The following is a 16728-nucleotide window of genomic DNA, read 5'->3' as shown; positions in this document are numbered from 1 at the left end:
TCTCTCTCCCTCTTTGCCCTCAGAAGTCTCTTTTTCTTCAACTCTCTCTCCCCCCTTCCTTCCTCTTTGGGACAAGCTCCCCATCACCAAATTGAAGTCCACAACTCTCAGGATTACACTCTGTTGCACTCAGTTTTTATATTTTAAATTTTTGGGTGTTTTCTACCAAACAAGGCACGGATTACCTTCAGTTATCACAAGGAGAGAGACAGTTTGGGGTGCAAAATGAAACACATTCTGCTTCCTTGTTTTGGGCCTCAGGCAGTTGTGGCTGGTAGAAAAGGGAGAGTTTGCCAAAAGCACCAGGAGCCGCTGAAGCTCTTCTGCAAGGAGGACGAAGCCCTCATCTGTGTGGTCTGTGTCCAATCCAAGGAGCACAGAAATCACAAGACCCTTCCTCCTGATGAGGCCTCCCAGGAGTACAAGGTAGGAAATCAACAGGGGAAGAACCATGGGTCCTTCCCTTCTCCTTGGTCTCTTTGTGAGGAAACTCCCTGCAGGTTCTGCCTCAGGCTCTGGGCCCGAATTGGAGAATGGAAACACCTCTTTGTTGCCTCCTTCCTGGCTTGGTGGTTCCTTGAGGTATTTCTTCCTGCACCTTGCAAAAGCTAAAGTGGGTCAGGATACTGAAGTGGGGAGATTGTCTCACTTCCAATCTGGTTGTGTTGACTTCTGACCTGCCAATTGCATGGCTGAGCTACAAGGGGACAGCTGACTCCTAGTAACAGACTTCCCTCTGTGATACACCTCTGAGGATGCCAGCCACAGATGCAGGCGAAACGTAAGGAACAAGACCACGGCCATGCAGCCCGAAAAACCCACAACCACCAGTTGAATCTGGCCGTGAACGCCTTCGACAATACAACTCCTGTTTTATAAAAACTTTGGTGGTTTTAATTTCTAGCTTTCTGATGTTTGAAATTGCTGCATAGGTTTTAAAGGATTAATGTTTTTATGTTGTTGATTTGCTGTTCGGTAGAACAGCCGTACTGTGAGCCGCCTCGAGCCCTTCGGGGATGAGGCGGCCTATAAGTTCAATAAATAAATAAATAAAACAAACAACACCCAGTTGATTCTGGCTGTGGATTCAACAATATAGTAAACCTGGGATTTTCTGCATGCCAAGACTTTCCATTTCCCCAAGAGCACTATAAGGAATTCTTTCCCATCCCACAACTGTGGTTGCATCCACATTGAGTTTCCCCTGCTTTGGTGGGCTCTTTCTCGGAATAGCGTAACCAAATAAAGTTTGGGAAAGTGTGGAAGTTATGCATTTCTTCCCTCATCTTCAGTTTAGTGCCATTTACTATCCTGCCTACCATTAAAAAAAAACCAAAACATGGTTACTTCCTGGGAATATTTATAGTGACTACAAATAATTTTGGTTCATGCAAAAAACTTTCCCGTGGACAAAGCATGGGAGGAGAATGGCGGGCAGGAGTCAAGTTCAGGGTCAGTCTCTGTGCCTTGGCATTCTTTGCATCTGGGAGTCATCATTTGGGAAAGGTTGTTGAAGATCCCACTGCAGATGTAGGGCAGTTACATCTACTGGTAGTTTGGCCCTTAATGATCGTTTTGCTTCACATAGGTTTTATGATAAACATTTTAAAAAAAGGAACCAATCTCAGTTTCAAGTCTCTCCTCCCCTAGGATGACTTCTGCAATTGCCTGAAGATGCTGAAGGAGGAGAGAGAAGAAGTTGTGGTGTGTTTAGCGGGTGTCGTGAAGGAAAGCCAAGACCTGCTGGTAAGTTTCATTGTGGTTGAGAAGGGCGCTGCTTGAACCAGTATTGGGGGAAGGTGTGCAAATAGCAAAAAAGTCAACCCGTGAGGCAGCCCCTCCCCCCAGTTTGGGAGCAGACCAGCCAACCAAAGGGAGACCTGAGATTGCCGTTCTGAGCAGAGTTGCATCCAGGAAGTGGGGCTGGGGATGCTGCAGAATGGCCCACTCTTGGTGCCCCTGGACCCCGAGATGGTTCTCGTGGGCTGCCTAGAGGGTGGGCTGCCCCGGTTGTTTGTCCAGAACAAGACCACCCCTCCCACTTCGTTTTTTCTTGGGTGATTTTGATTGGGTCAGGATCAGATGGTTTTTCATGGCTCTCTGCCCTGTGGGGTAAATTCTGAGCAGCTTTACATATGTGCTGATTCCCCATGGATGTGGATGCACCAACCCTGCAAGTTGGGAGGAGTCCCTGAAAAGAGATGAGAGTTTCCCAGAACCCCCAAAGGAATCCTGGGTAAAAATGCTGAGAGATCCTCCAGAAACCCTGGACTGGACGTTCAGCCATTGCTGATTCTACCAAATGCAGTTGCGCTAACCAACTGGCTGGTGTTTTTACTGGGATCTTTAATCGATCTTTATCCCAGTCCACCATTCCATCTTGTTTGAAAGCTTCCACCATTGTTCCACTACCAAAGAGATTTCCTGCTGACAATCTTCAGGATTATAGACCAGTGGCACTCACCCCCATCATCATGAAGTGTTTTGAAAAACTGGTCCATAGGCATATTAGTTCTTGCCTTCCAGATACATTTGATAAACATCAGTTCGCATATCGGACTAATAGATCTACGGAGGACTTACTGCCATTAGCCTCCAGTACAGCTTTGACGCATCTGGAACAGCAGGGGAATTATGTGGCGACGTCTCCTTTATGGACTTTAGTTCCGCCAGATTTAATACAATCTCTGCCACAAAGACTGGTGGACAAAACTTCAGGATCTTGGACTCTCACATTCAATCTGTTTGTGGATTAGGGACTTCTATTCTGGATCGCTCCTAGAGGGTTAGACTGGGAAATCGGGTTTCCTCAGTTCTTACTCTAAATATGGGGAACGCCACAGGGCTGTGTGTTGGAGCCCTTTACTGTTCACCCTTTATACATACAAGGGATTGTACTCCTGTTCATCATAGTAAATACCATTATCAAATTTACTGATGACACAATTCAGTGGTGGGGCTCATCTCTGGAGGGGATGAGTCTGCCTATCGGAATGAAGTGGACCGAATTGCTCTCATGGTGCAGGGAAAATAACCTGGTTCTCTAACACTAACAAGACAAAGGGAGCTCATAGTGGACTATAGGAAGGAATAGCTCAGAAATTGGCCCTTGACTATAAATGGAGATCTGGCGGAGCGGGTGGCTAGTTTTAAATTCCCAAGCGTTATGATTAAAGAGGATTTGACCTGGGGAGGGCTGGTGACTACCTACAGGGCAAGAAAGCCCAGCAAAGACTGTACTTCTCTGAGACTTTTAAGGAAGTAAAACAACTAGATGGAAAACTTCTGGTGTCCTTTTATCATTGTGCTATAGAGGAGTGTCCTAACCTACTGCATCTGTGTATGGTTCTCCAGTTGTACAGTGTATGTAATAGGAAGGCTTCCAGTAAGGGTGATCAATACTGCACAAAGGATTACCGGCTGCCCTCTCCCCTCCTTGGAAGAAATCTATAATGCCCGAAGTCTAAACACAAAGCCCAAAATATTCTAAGGGACCTGCCTTATCCAGCACACTCTCTCTTTTTTTTTTAAACTGCTACCATCTGTGACTCCATATGGCCCCTCAGAACTAGGGACAAAGAGGCTTAGAGACAGCTTCTACTCTAGAGCTGTATGGAAGTGCTAAACTCCGCTGCTTCATATTGATGTATTTAGCTAAGTGTAGGGATGGGTGGAGGATGATGATGTATGAGTCTGAAATTGCATGAGTCTGAAATTGTATGAGTCTGAAATTGTGTGCATCGAGGAATGCTGCTGTAAATTTCGTTGTGCGTGCACAATGACAATAAAATGCTTATGCTTATGCTTATGCTTATGCTTATGCTTATTCTAAGGAGAAAAGTCCTTGAGATGCTCAGTAATGTGTGGATCTTTCCCTCTACAGTTTTTTTCTTGCCCAAAATGCAGCCAGGGAGACCAGTTGAGGGGAGGGGGCATAAGAACAAAAGAAAGAGCCTGCTGGAACAGACCAGAGTCCATCTAGTCCTGCACTCTGCTACTCGCAGTGGCCCACCAGGTGCCTTTGGGAGCTCACATGTGATCCTCATAATCCTTTTTTGCCTCCCTTACAGCTCACTTGCTTTTCTAATAAGGCAGGACTTGCCTCTGCAAAAGCCATGCTGACTCTTCCTCAGCAGGTCTTGCTTTTCGTCATGTTTTATAATTTTATCTTTAACAATGATGATGATGTTATCCATTCAGTCATTCTCGACCGATATGCAAGCTCTTTCCACATTTTTCGATTAAGTACTGCTTCCTTCAGCTGGTTGATGCTCATGCCTGTATCAACGATAGATTCTACTAATTTACCAGGAATAGATGTCAAACTGACTGGCTTGTAATTTCCCCCCCCCCCCCCCCCCCGCATCCTTTCTTAAAGATTGGTGTGACATTGGCCATCTTCCAGTCTTCAGGGATGGAGCCTGATTTCAGGGATAAGTTGCATATTAAAGTGAAAAGATCAGCAATTTCATGCTTGAACTCTTTAAGAACTCTTGGGTGAATGCAATCTGGGCCAGGGGATTTAGTAGCATTTATTTTATCAATGGCTGCCAGAACTTCTTCCTTGTCTACCACTATCTTTGCTAGTTCCTCGGATTCACCTCCTAAGAAGCTTGGTTCGGTTCCGGGCATTTTTCCTTACCTCCTCTTGGGTGAAGACAGATGCAAAGAATTCATCCAGTTTCTCTGCAATCTCCCTGTAATCCGTTAGCACACCTTTTGTTACTTCCTCATCTTAACAGGCCTACTGCTTGTGTGTTGCCACATCTCAAAAAGGATATATCATAGAAAAAGTGCAGAGGAAACAGGATGGTTGAGAGACTGGAGCACCTTCCTTATGAGGAGAGGTTGCTGTGTTTGTGACTCTTTAGTTTGGAGAGGAAACGTCTGAGGGGGGATATGATTGAAGTCTATAAAATTGTGCATGGGGTAAAAAAATGTCGACAGAGAGAAATTTTTCTCTCACACAATACTAGAACCAGGGGGCATTCATTGAAAATGCTGGGGGGAAGAATTACGACTAATAAAAGTAAACACTTCTTCACGCAACTTGTGATTGGTGTTTGGAATATGCTGCCACAGGAGGTGGTGATGGCCACTAACCTGGATAGCTTTAAAAAGGGCTTGGACAGATTTATGGAGGAGAAGTCGATCTATGGCTCCCAATCTTGATCCTCCTTGATCTGAGATTGCAAATGCCTTAGCAGACCAGGTGCTCGGGAGCAGCAGCCGCAGAAGGCCATTGCTTTCACCTCCTGCACGTGAGCTCCCAAAGGCACCTGGTGGGCCACTGCGAGTAGCAGAGAGCTGGACTAGATGGACTCTGGTCTGATCCAGCTGGCTTGTTCTTATATTCTCCCTTCAGTCCACCATTATGGTGTGCTGGTGGTGGGGATTCTCGGCTGCATGGTTCACATGGAAACAGCTGCCTCCGCGATTCCAGAGATCCTGGCTGGCCCTGCCCCCATGGTGCAAATGGCAGCACAGGCAACTAAAGCAGGTTCCATAAAACCGTGTTGCCTGTGCGTAATCAGCCCAAGTGTTTGAGTGAGATCCATGTGTTCTGTGGCAAAGTCCATAGAAATTGTTCTCTGTCCCTGACAAATATTGATGTGATCTTAATGGAAAGCCAACGTGCCCTTCTAAGAGAATCTCCTCAGGTTGATCTGTCACAGCAATCTCCATCTGTGTTCGTCATGTTGACCCAATTTCCTTCTCTTTCCATATCAGAAGAAAACCACAGAACAGAAACAAGAGGTGGCAGCCAGGTTCAGGGAGCTGCACGCTTTTCTGGAGGAAAAAGAGAAACTTCTGCTGGCCCAAATGGAAGAGGTGGAGGAGGTGGTGGCAAGGAAACGGGACCAGCTGCTGGCTGACCTCTCTGAGGCGCTCTCCTCTCGGGACAGCCTCACGCAGGAGATGGAGGGGAAGTGTCAGCAGCCGGACAGTGAACTCCTGCAGGTAAGAGGGTGGCAAAAACCATTCTGGCTCCTCTTGGGGGAAAAGCTCCCTCCAAACCCCCTTTGTTCATCCTTCACTTGGCACAAAAGCAAATGAGCCCTATTTGTACTGCTGGCAGGTTTCCCCCCTCCTCGTGGTCTAGTTTCCTATCTGCCGTATTTCATTTCCACCCATCTGCAGACTGGAAAAAATAGAGGGACCATTTGAAACCCCCTGATAGACTGAGGCCACTAATTTTCCATCTCAGAAGAAGAGGAAGTGTGTTTGTGTGTCAACCAACAGTCTGGGGAGCTACATACAAGTCAAAACTGGTTCATGGGATTTGGGCCCAGACTCTCTTTTGCCTGCTGAGCCATGTTACACCACTGCAGCAAAAGTGGGAAAGGTCTTTAAAAGGCTAAAAGATGACAGGTTTGGCTCTTCTTTTCTCAGTGTCCGGATCCGTCTTCCCCACCCACCGCAGTCAGATGTCATTTCTGAAAATAGAATGTTCTAGCATTGTAACGTTATGATGATCTGTTGCAGTAATTCCTAGTTTTAGTTTCAAAGAAATAAAGTGCAGACTGTGCCTTTGCAGTTATAACTCTGCAACAATAAGGACTAAATCAGCGGTTCTCAACCTGGGGGTCGAACGACCCTTTCACAGGGGTCGCCTAAGACTCTCTGCATCAGTGTCCTCCATCTGTAAAATGATAAATGTTAGGCTTGGGGGTCACCACAACATGAGGAACTGTATTAAAGGGTCGCGGCATTAGGAAGGTTGAGAACCACTGGACTAAATAGTTACAAAAAGTGAAAGCTAGAGACCGGCATGATGTGACAATGCTCCTGTAATCTAGCTATTTTGCCCTCCAGTGGCAAGAACGAAAATAACAGAGGCAGGACTGAAGCAAGGAAGCTTGCAGGGAATGCCTCTGCATGCACAGGTGGCCACGAGAAGGACCCACCCTAATCGAATTTGAATAACTTTAATGTCGTTGTGCACACACATTGTGCCTTGTGTCCACACAAGGAAAATACAAAACAGCGATAATACAAAAATACAAAACATCCCCCGATGAACATCTCTGCAATCCACACTAGGCATTGGGGGGCTGCAATCCGCACACCCCCAACTTATAGCCATCCCTACACAGCCATCTCTACGCAGCCGCCACCACGTCAACACATCTCCATGGAGTTAATCATAGCCACAGCTCTAGGATAAAAGCTGTCTCTGAGTCTAGTTGTCCTGGTCTTCATGATCCTGTATCTTCTGCCAGATGGTAATAGTTCAAAAAAAAAAAAAAGCAGGGTGAGACGGGTCTTTCAGGATATACCAAACTTTTTTTAAGCAGCGGGAGTTATAAAGTTCTTCTAAAGAGGGGAGAGGGCATCCAATAATCCTCTGGGCAGTAGTAATCACCCTATGGAGCGCCTTTCTATCTGCCACTGTGCAACTGGGAACCATGCACAGATTCAGTATGTTAGGACACTCTCTATAGCACAGCAGTAGAAGGTCACCAGCAGGTTTTCATGCCATTGTTGTTTTCTCAAGAGTCTCAGATAATAGAACAGTGGTGGCGAACCTTTGGCACTCCAGATGTTATGGACTACAATTCCCATTAGCCCCTACAATTGGCCATGCTGGCAGGGGCTGATGGGAATTGTAGTCCATAACATCTGGAGTGCCAAAGGTTCGCCACCACGGTAATAGAACCTCTGCTGGGCCTTCTTAACCACCGCAGCAGTATGAACGCCCCGGGTCACAGGACTTCCTGCCTTCCACATGAGGAGAAATCCCTGTGTGAAAGTAGCCACTGTTGAGTCCTCACAGCAGATCACGTGGCTCTACTCTGAAATGGCCCCACTTTGTTGATATTGAGCTCATGGAGATTCTCACCCACTTTCTGGAGACTGACCCCTGCCCTTGAGTGGCGTCTGCTGGCTGAATGCAAGAAAAGGGCCCGAGTGCAGAATCTTGCAGGCTCTGAGGGGTTTTCCTGGTGTGGCCTTTGAGCAAGCACTGATCTCTCTCTTCTTTCTGTCTCTGCCATTTTTCTTTAGGGTGCCAGGAGCCTCTTGCAGAGGTGAGTGTATCTTTCTCATTAACTTTCATAACAGTGGGAGGGGCGTAGGTAGCCTGTGAAGAACATAGTCTTTCAGGATTGTGTCTGTGTTGTGTGTGTGTGTGTGTTAAGTGTTGTCAAGTCGCTTCCGACTCATGGCAAACTGATAATGTCCTGCAAGATGTCTGATAATTAACAGGTCTTGCAAACTGAGGGCTGAGACTTCCTTTGTAGAGTCCATCCATCTCATGTTGAGTCCTCCTTTTTTCCTGCCGCCTCCCACTTATTCTGGCTTTATTGTTTTTCCCAGTGAATCTTGTCTTTTCACAATGTGACCAAAGTACTATTGCAGCTGAGGGCCAAACCAAATGTAACTAAGATTGTGAGTCTCCATCTGTCTGTCAGTGGCAAACAGCTAATGTGCAGAGTCTTGACAGCAGGAAATTGTGAAGTGGAGCACTATGAGGTGTGTGTATCCAGCTCAATGATGGCGAACCTTTTCGAGGCCGAGTGCCCAAATTGCAACCCGAACTCCACTTATTTATCGCAAAGTGCCAACCCGGCAATTTAACCTGAATGCTGAGGTTTTAGTTTAGAAAAAACGGTTGGCTCCCTCTTCCTCCGCCCCACCCACTCAAGCAGGGGCCAGCCTGCTCTAGCCTCCAGTAAGTCCCGCATGCATCGCTCTGTGCCTCTCTAGCATCTCGGCCTCTTCTGCACCCCCCCTCCCCCAGGCAGCAGCCCCCGGAGCACAGGCACCAGGCCCACCAGCCGAGTCCTCCCTGCTCACCGCGGTGCGCGCACCTCATGCTCAGTGACCCAGGCCAGCCTAGATGTGTGTGTGTGGGTGGGTGATTTTCCGCTCCCCACATGACGAACTCTGTGTGCACATGCCCACAGAGAGGACTCCGAGTGCCACCTCTGGCACCTGTGCCATAGGTTCGCCATCACTGGTCTAGCTTGACACCTAGCTGTGCATCTCTGGGAGAGTGGTCCCCAGCCTCTTTGAGGCAGCTGTCCCCGTTGGTATTCTGTCAGTAGTTGGCCCAGGCACAAAATGGCTGACACAAAGTGGGTCCTGTAGGAAATGGAGTCAGCCAACAAAAGGGCTGTTGCCGCTTACCTTCCCTAACTCAATAAAGATCCTAGTCTTGTGGTGGTAGCTGCTTCCAAAACCACGTTAGAAATACTCCAGGAAATGCAGTGTTGGAGCCTCCTCAATAAAATGGCAGTCTGGAAACTTTATTTGGCCTGAATGATGCCTTGGTTGGTATTGGGGCTGGCTACGGGGGCACTTTAGAGGGAAACACTGTCATGATTGCCAAACCCAGTCTGATATGCTCCGGGTGTTAAGGAGGGTAGCGTGAGACTTCGCCTGAGGAAGCTGGAGTTGGTGGGTGTGGCTTGTTTAACGAACGGGACCTGATATACAACCAATCAGGGAAGAATGGAAACCAACGCAAGGGTTGTATATCAATGCTGCGTAGGCATTTGATTTACTAATAAATATAAATTTTACTAATAAATAGAAAGCGTTTGGTTTACTAATAAATATAAAACTAAAGCAGCCAGTGCGTTTTGTAGCATTTGGGAAATGTCCAGTTCCTCAGATTTGCACTGCGGTGGTCTCAGAATAGGCAAAAAACAACGCACAAATGGAACATAAGAACAAGCCAGCTGGATCAGACCAGAGTCCATCTAGTCCAGCTCTCTGCTACTCGCAGTGGCCCACCAGGTGCCTTTGGGAGCTCACGTGCAGGATGTGAAAGCAATGGCCTTCTGCGGCTGTTGCTCCCAAGCACCTGGACTGTTAAGGCATTTGCAGTCTTTGGCAAAGGAAAGGCACACTCACTGCAAGGTGGAATACAAATGTTCAAATGGCCACAGACACAGGGACACAGGAAGCTGCTGTATCCCGAAACAGACCCCTGATCCCTTTACCGGGAGGTGCTGCAGACTGAGCCCAGGAATATCTTCATGCTGAGCAGATTCTCCACCACTAAGCCTCATCCCCTCCCCCAAACATCACCCTGAAGTCCAGAATTATAACCATCTAAATTTTCTTTTTCTTTCGCTGGACCTTTGCAAGGCAGAGATGGGCAGCGGACGATGGGTTGGTGCTCTCAAGGCCGAACTGGATCTTTGCTTGTTTGAGGGTTGGATCTGGTTCCTCACAATCACACAGCAACTGTGATGAATGGCTGTCAAAAGGGAAAGCAGAGAGCCCACGAAATTCCACCGGAGGAAATTTCTCCCTCATCCATTTTTTCATGCCCAAATATCCCCCATGAGGGGAGTTACTTCCATATTTTTGCTGCTTCACATGCATTGAATAGTCCATGTGGAGCAGCAACAATGAAGAAATACCTTCCCCTACATCAGCAAAGGAAAACAGGAGCCCTTCCTCTCCCAGTGGTGGTGTTCTGAGTCTAAACAGGTTCTGTTTTATTTTCCAGTAAGCCTTCCCTACAACTGCTGAGTAACTTTGATGTCTTAGGAGCTACAGAGAGGTGGACGTTGCTCTCTGAATAGCCTCGTAGCCTGCCAGTGTGGTGTAGTGGTTAAGAGCAGTGGGTCCTAATCTAGAGAAAAGGGTTCAGTTCTCCGCTCCTCCACATGAAGCCTGCTGGGTGACCTGGGGCCACTCACCGTTCTCTCAGACCCTTGACGTGATTTTCTCCAGGTTTGATGAATCGGAAGAATTCGAGAGTCCCTTGCCTTTTTTGTCTGCACTGAACTGGCAGTTCTGGGACCTCTCAAACCTAAATCCTCTTTGGGAGCACTTCATGAAGCAAGTAAAAGGTAATGAAGAAATGCTGCCGGGTTTTCAGACTGGGCCAGATGTGTTTTAGTGCCTTTCAGGTGGCTTATTTCAGGACCTCACCTTTTTGAGCCCACGGCCACGTTTGGAATTCTGACACAGCATGGTGGGCACAGCCACAAAAGGGATGCCACAAAATAGCTACCACTGGAGGCTGAGCTAGCCATAGAATTGCTGCTGCGGCGTATCTTCAGCCACGCAGTGAAGGTGCTATTCTGCCCAGGCAACAAATTTAAAATGCCGCTCAGCCAATCAGAAGCTTTGCTTGGCAAAAGTCCCTCCTCTACCTGGCCACTTTGTGAAATACTTGGTGGGCACCAATTTGGGACCCATGACTTTCATTATTAGCAGACCTGGGAATGTGCGAATTGTCTGTACCCATTCACAGGGCTATTTTAGTTCACCATGGAAAGTTTTGCAGTCAGAATTCTCCCGCAGATTTAATTTCACGACATGGTTTCTCTGGATTTTTTTCTGTGTTGCTGTTTTTTGTGTCAGTGCATTATCCAACTGGGAGATAGTGGTAGAAGGACCACCCAAAATGAAACAGACACATAATGGAGAAACCCACCCAATCCCTTTCAGGAACTACTACCCCCATTCTCATTGCAGTGTTTTTGTGACCACATTGGACTGATGCTAACTGTCCCCTTTGACTGAGTGGGTAGTTTTGCTAGACTCTGTCCAAGCTGAGTTCACAGGGTGGTCTCAAGGGGACTGATACTGCTGTCTTCAGCAGAGTTACACCCTTCCCTGATCAAGGAAAAAAACAGACAATATGAATAGTTTATATTTTCATCACAAGATTTGTGATAGGCACAAGGGTCTGCTGCTCACTTTCGGTCCCTCTGCTTCCACAGACACCATGAATTCAGGACTTCACCCGCAGAAAGGTATGTTTTTCTTCTGATACCAATCAATTGATTCCTAAGTAAAAAACTTCACCTTATAATGTGTGCTCGTCTACTTGCTGTGGAGAACATGGATGCTCTGGTTTTGTTCCTCCTCCTCTTTCCATTCCTGCCACAGGCAGTTCCTTCTTCTGAGGAGGAGGTCTGTCAGGGTGAAAGAGGAGGTGAACTCTGAGGGGATGAACTGTCTCCTTCCGCCTCCCTGCCACCATTTTGGGAGAACGGTTGGTGGGCCTCATCCCTTGAGGGCCTTTCTGAATCCTCTCCATGCGAAGCACAAACCATTCAGCCCATTCTGTGCCTCTGCTCCTTTTCATGAGATTCGGGTGTTTGTGTAAATGCTGTCTCTCATGTGATTTCTTTTGAAAACATATCCATGGTTCCCTTGTCTGTGAAGGTTAACTGCTTGGGATAGGAGATGGTAGGAAATGGGTTGTCTTACTGTAGGTTTTTTATTGTGCCTTTTATCTGCCTTTGCTTGAAGCGCACCCAAAGGATGCTCTGCCTTTTAATAGGTAAGGAGTAGACAGGAAAAGCTTGAGGTGCGGGGAGGAGGCCATGATAGGCAGGAGAAGGAAGCAGAAGAGGCCAGAGGGAGAAATCTCCCAGCTGAAAATCTTTCACTTCTTGTCTTATTTCCCTCCAACAGCAAATGTGACTCTGGATCCAGACACGGCCCATCCCCAACTCATCCTGTCTGCAGATCGGAAAAGCGTGAGCTATGGGAAAAAAGTACAAGCTTTGCCTGAAAACCCTGAGAGATTTGACTATTACGGTGCTGTGTTGGGCCGTGAGGAATTCACAGGAGGCCACCATTTCTGGGAAATCCTTGTCGGAAATGAGGAAAAATGGGCTGTGGGGGTGGCCAGAAAGTCTGTGAAGAGGAAGGGAGAGTTTACCTTCAGTCCTGAGGATGGGATCTGGTCTGTGGAGAAGTGGGGATATGGAGATTACTATGCTACCATAAAAGGCTCTGATATTCCCCTGTCTGTGAGATGGGAGCCCAACAGGATCCGAGTCTGCCTGAACTATGATGGGGGTCGAGTGTCTTTTTTCGATACTGAACAACAAGTCCTCTTGTACGAGTACTCTGGAGCCTCCTTCTCTGGAGAGACTGTCCTGCCCTTCTTTTACGTGTGTGGAGAAACCACCCTCAAACTCTCATCTTAAGACTTTCTCTTCACACCAGGAGCGTCAATCAGAAAAAATTGTTTCTCAGAACTTCCCCTTTTAGTCTTGTAAAGGCCTCTCCAGGCTCCCAGCCACCGAAACTGACTGGAGTAAAATTAGGACATTTCCCCCACATTCCCTAATATTCCCCCTTTTTTTGTGTGTCTTCTCTGAAAATAAGAGTAACATATTTCATTTTATGAAGAATAAGAGACTGGTTGTCAATGAGAGCTCTGAATAGACTCCTCCCCCTCAGCCTCCTCCAGCCCCCATTCCTCTCGGGCACAAGAAGAACAACTGAAAAGATCCCACAGAGGAAAATGAGGCCCTGCAAGTTTAAGTTAATATTTTGGACTTCCTATTTTCTTTGGTTTATGGGGCACCAACTGTTAGGATTTATCGTTTACGGTTCTTTGGTTTATGGGGCACCAACTGTTAGGATTTATCGTTTACGGTTCTTTGGTTTACGGGGGACTACCTGTTAGGATTTGCTTTGTTCAGCATCACCTTTCTGAAGGGTCTGCAGATCCTTTCCTTGTCAAGGTTGCTACAATCAACACAGTTGTGTTTCAGACACTAATAGCTGAAAAGCTGCTCTGTTTATAATAAAGTTGTGTTACCTTGAAAACTGGGCTTTCTCAAATTTTTTTTGGGGGGGGAGATATATTATAAATTCCAGACAGTCAGAAGTTTGCTGATATTTATTGTCTGGAGCCATCCCCAATTCTCCAGTTGGACAGAAAAATCAAGAGGGGGATTTGCATAGCCAGTGTTCTGCAGGGGTACGTTTGCACTAAAAGTTTATCTTCAAGTTTTTGAGTCTCTCTTCCGAGAATTATAAGATTTTTTCCCCATCCACACGGCTGTCTTACTCTCCGTTAATTTCCAACACACTGGGTGCTCATATTTAGTCCTCACCACAGCCCTGCAACACAAGTTAGGCAAAGCGCTCCTGAGTTTCATCCGCAGGGTTGCCAATTGTGACTTGGAAAAGTGTGGAGAAAGAGGCTGACTGCCACTTCTCAAAACGTGGGTTAGGATTTTAAAATGCACAACAAAAATTCAGAGGCAGAAATTTTAAATAAAATATTTTTGGGGGTTTATTGAGAGCCGCACCTTCTCGATAAACAAAATAATGGGAAGGAATAATCAAAGTTTAAAATGACACAGTAAAACAACGGTAGCATGGCATGAAACTGCAAGCAAAGATCAAAACAGAAAATATTGCGAACCAAGCTGGTCTGGCAGAGTTTAAGTTATTCAAAACAACTATGATAAACATACAAAAAACAAAGACACGCTCAGGCAGTACAGAGTAACAGGCAATAGAAACAATGAAAAGCAAGGTAGATCTAGAGTGAGAGCATTGAAAGCAATTATACAAAATTATTGCTGAGTTGGCATAAACGAACCAATCAAACTCTCACACCAATTTGCAAAGACAGCATAGTGTAAAAACATTATTACCACCAGGGGTAATTCTTAAGGAAGGTTGTTTAAGTCCTAATAAGAAGAAAATACTTTCAGCTGGGGTGTAACTTTTAGCTCAAACAGAATAGAATTGAAGTGATAAAGGTAATTTCTCCACAAAAAGTCTTGGGGATTTTGGGTGCAGAGCCTAGGTGGTGATCTCTGTGCTCCTGGGATCTGCCACAGATCAAGCAGAGATGAACCCCTCCCCCCCTGAATTTATTAGACGTATATCCTGTTAAACCCTGACCCTATATATATATATATATATATATATATATATAGCTACCACTGCATTCTTCCAGGCAGATGCTTGGATTGGCTTCATGGGGGGAGAAACTTAAAGGTCTAAACAAATTCTTTACCACGCACATATATGCCTATATATCTATATCTATATCTATATACCTATATATATATCTATATATATATATATATACCTATATATATCTACCTATATATGCGTGGTAAAGAATTTGTTTAGATCTTTAAGTTTCTCCCCCCATGAAGCCAATCCAAGCATCTGCCTGGAAGAATGCAATTGTTTAGACTTTTAAAGGAATAGGCATAGAAATAAGGATATTACTGAAATATATATATTACTGAAATATATATATTACTGGCATAGAAATAAGGATAGGCATAGAAATAAGGATATTACTGAAATAACTATTTTCTTGTCTTTATTTTTGATATAGGTATACCTTTAGACACATTGTACATTCCTTGGTATTACATTGATATTGCTTTGCTTGTAATATTACCTTGCTTGAGACAGAGTTTTAGAAGTCAGCCAGGATATGCACCTGGACAACACCCTCCTTCCACTTGCCTGGCAGGGAAACTTATCAACATAAACAAAAGACTTTTTGGACTTACAAGTGATAAGATTAAGGTGTGCCTTGGCCGTTTGGAAGACGTCACCCTACTTCCCATTGGACTATTTGAACTTCCCACTGATAGAATCTCAGGACCCATTGGATTATTTGAATTTTCCTTTGTGCTTTGCTCTGCCCAGGACGGTCTTGCCTAGAAAGAGCTTGAAATCACAATAAAGAACCTCTGCTCTGAAGGCAGCCTGCCTCAGCATTCGCTCATTGCCAAGGATATTTGCCCCGTGGTCCCAAACAACTCCCTGAAATATGTTGATGGCCTCGTCCTTTCTGCCTCCTCTGAACCCCTTTGCCTGGGTGGCACCATGAGCCTATTGAACTTTTTGGCAGTAGAAAGGTTCAGGCCAGGGTCTCCCCGTCTAAGGCACAAATTGTCCAGTTCTCCGTGTTGTATCTGGGATATTGCATCCAAAGGGGGGAGAGAGCCCAAACTCCTTCTAGAAAGGATGCAATATCCCACATCCAGAAACCAGAAGGGTTCAACAGTAACTCTAGACCAATGAGAGGCTGTTGCCTGGGCGGGCGGGGGGGAGTATCCTGTTGGATGTATGCATTGTATATGTTATGCTAAGTTGAGATAAGATAGAGTCTGAGTTGAGTTCTGTGTATGTTGAACTTTATTATTGCTGAAGAGTTCTGTATAGTCTTATAGTCTTGTATACCATAGACTTGTGTAACCTTGCAACTGCTAAAGTAAAACCTTCCTATGGAAAGAACATCTTGCGTGAAGAATATTCTTTCCCAAGTGTGCCAGAAGGTTGCAGTGAGTGCAAGAAGACTATAGACCTTCTCATCTCACCAGAGTGACTCAGCTTTAAACTCTGCTGATAAACTCCCTGTGCGACGCCCATCCTAGTGCTCTCAGAACTGGACTCCTAAGAGGGTCCAGATCCTCCCCGTGCATATCCATCTGTATAGTTAAGATTCTGGACGGTTATAGCATGCCTACATGCTACAACAGGATTATCGGCTGCCCTCTCCCAACCTTGGAAGAACTCTATAATTCCCGAAGCCTAAAGAAAGCCCAAAATATTCTGAGAGACCCGTCTCATCCAGCACACTCTCTTTTTGAACTGTTACCATCTGGCAGACGATACAGGTCTATCAAAACTAGGACAAAGAGGCTTAGAGACAGCTTCTACTCTAGAGCTGTGGCTATGCTAAACTCTGCAGCTTCGTGTTGATGTGTTTGGGGCTGTGTAGGGATGGGTGGAGGAAGGGGAAAGTGAGGATGGGGTATGAGTCTGAAATTGTGTGCATCGAGGAATGCTGCTGTAAATTTCGTTGTGCGTGCACAATGACAATAAAATGCTTATGCTTATGCTTAAAAAGGGGGGTGGGTGGGAATGATACCCGCAATAAAACCAAAGAAGCACATTTTTATTTTATTAATCTTATTTTCTTTTATTATCTTTACATAGCCATATTTACTTAGGTAGTTTTAGTTAGGTTTT

General features: G+C 45.8%; 2 protein-coding genes across 2 annotated transcripts in view; both read left to right on the top strand.

The window, feature by feature from the left end:
- LOC125428714 (E3 ubiquitin-protein ligase TRIM7-like) overlaps window positions 1–13210 on the top strand; it is a 36632-nt gene extending 23422 nt beyond the window's left edge. The window contains exons 3-9 of the mRNA XM_048489285.1: window positions 262–426; window positions 1651–1746; window positions 5731–5961; window positions 8008–8030; window positions 10693–10811; window positions 11691–11723; window positions 12391–13210. Coding sequence (XP_048345242.1) covers window positions 262–426; window positions 1651–1746; window positions 5731–5961; window positions 8008–8030; window positions 10693–10811; window positions 11691–11723; window positions 12391–12911 — 1188 coding nt within the window. The 3' untranslated portion in view covers window positions 12912–13210. The remainder of the gene's footprint in view (window positions 1–261; window positions 427–1650; window positions 1747–5730; window positions 5962–8007; window positions 8031–10692; window positions 10812–11690; window positions 11724–12390) is intronic.
- LOC125428646 (E3 ubiquitin-protein ligase TRIM7-like) overlaps window positions 1–16728 on the top strand; it is a 178791-nt gene that overhangs the window by 42034 nt on the left and 120029 nt on the right. The window lies entirely within an intron of this gene.

This window comes from Sphaerodactylus townsendi, linkage group LG03, assembly GCF_021028975.2.
Source record: "Sphaerodactylus townsendi isolate TG3544 linkage group LG03, MPM_Stown_v2.3, whole genome shotgun sequence".
Lineage (NCBI taxonomy): Eukaryota > Metazoa > Chordata > Lepidosauria > Squamata > Sphaerodactylidae > Sphaerodactylus > Sphaerodactylus townsendi.
This window is presented reverse-complemented; position numbering and strand designations above follow the sequence as displayed.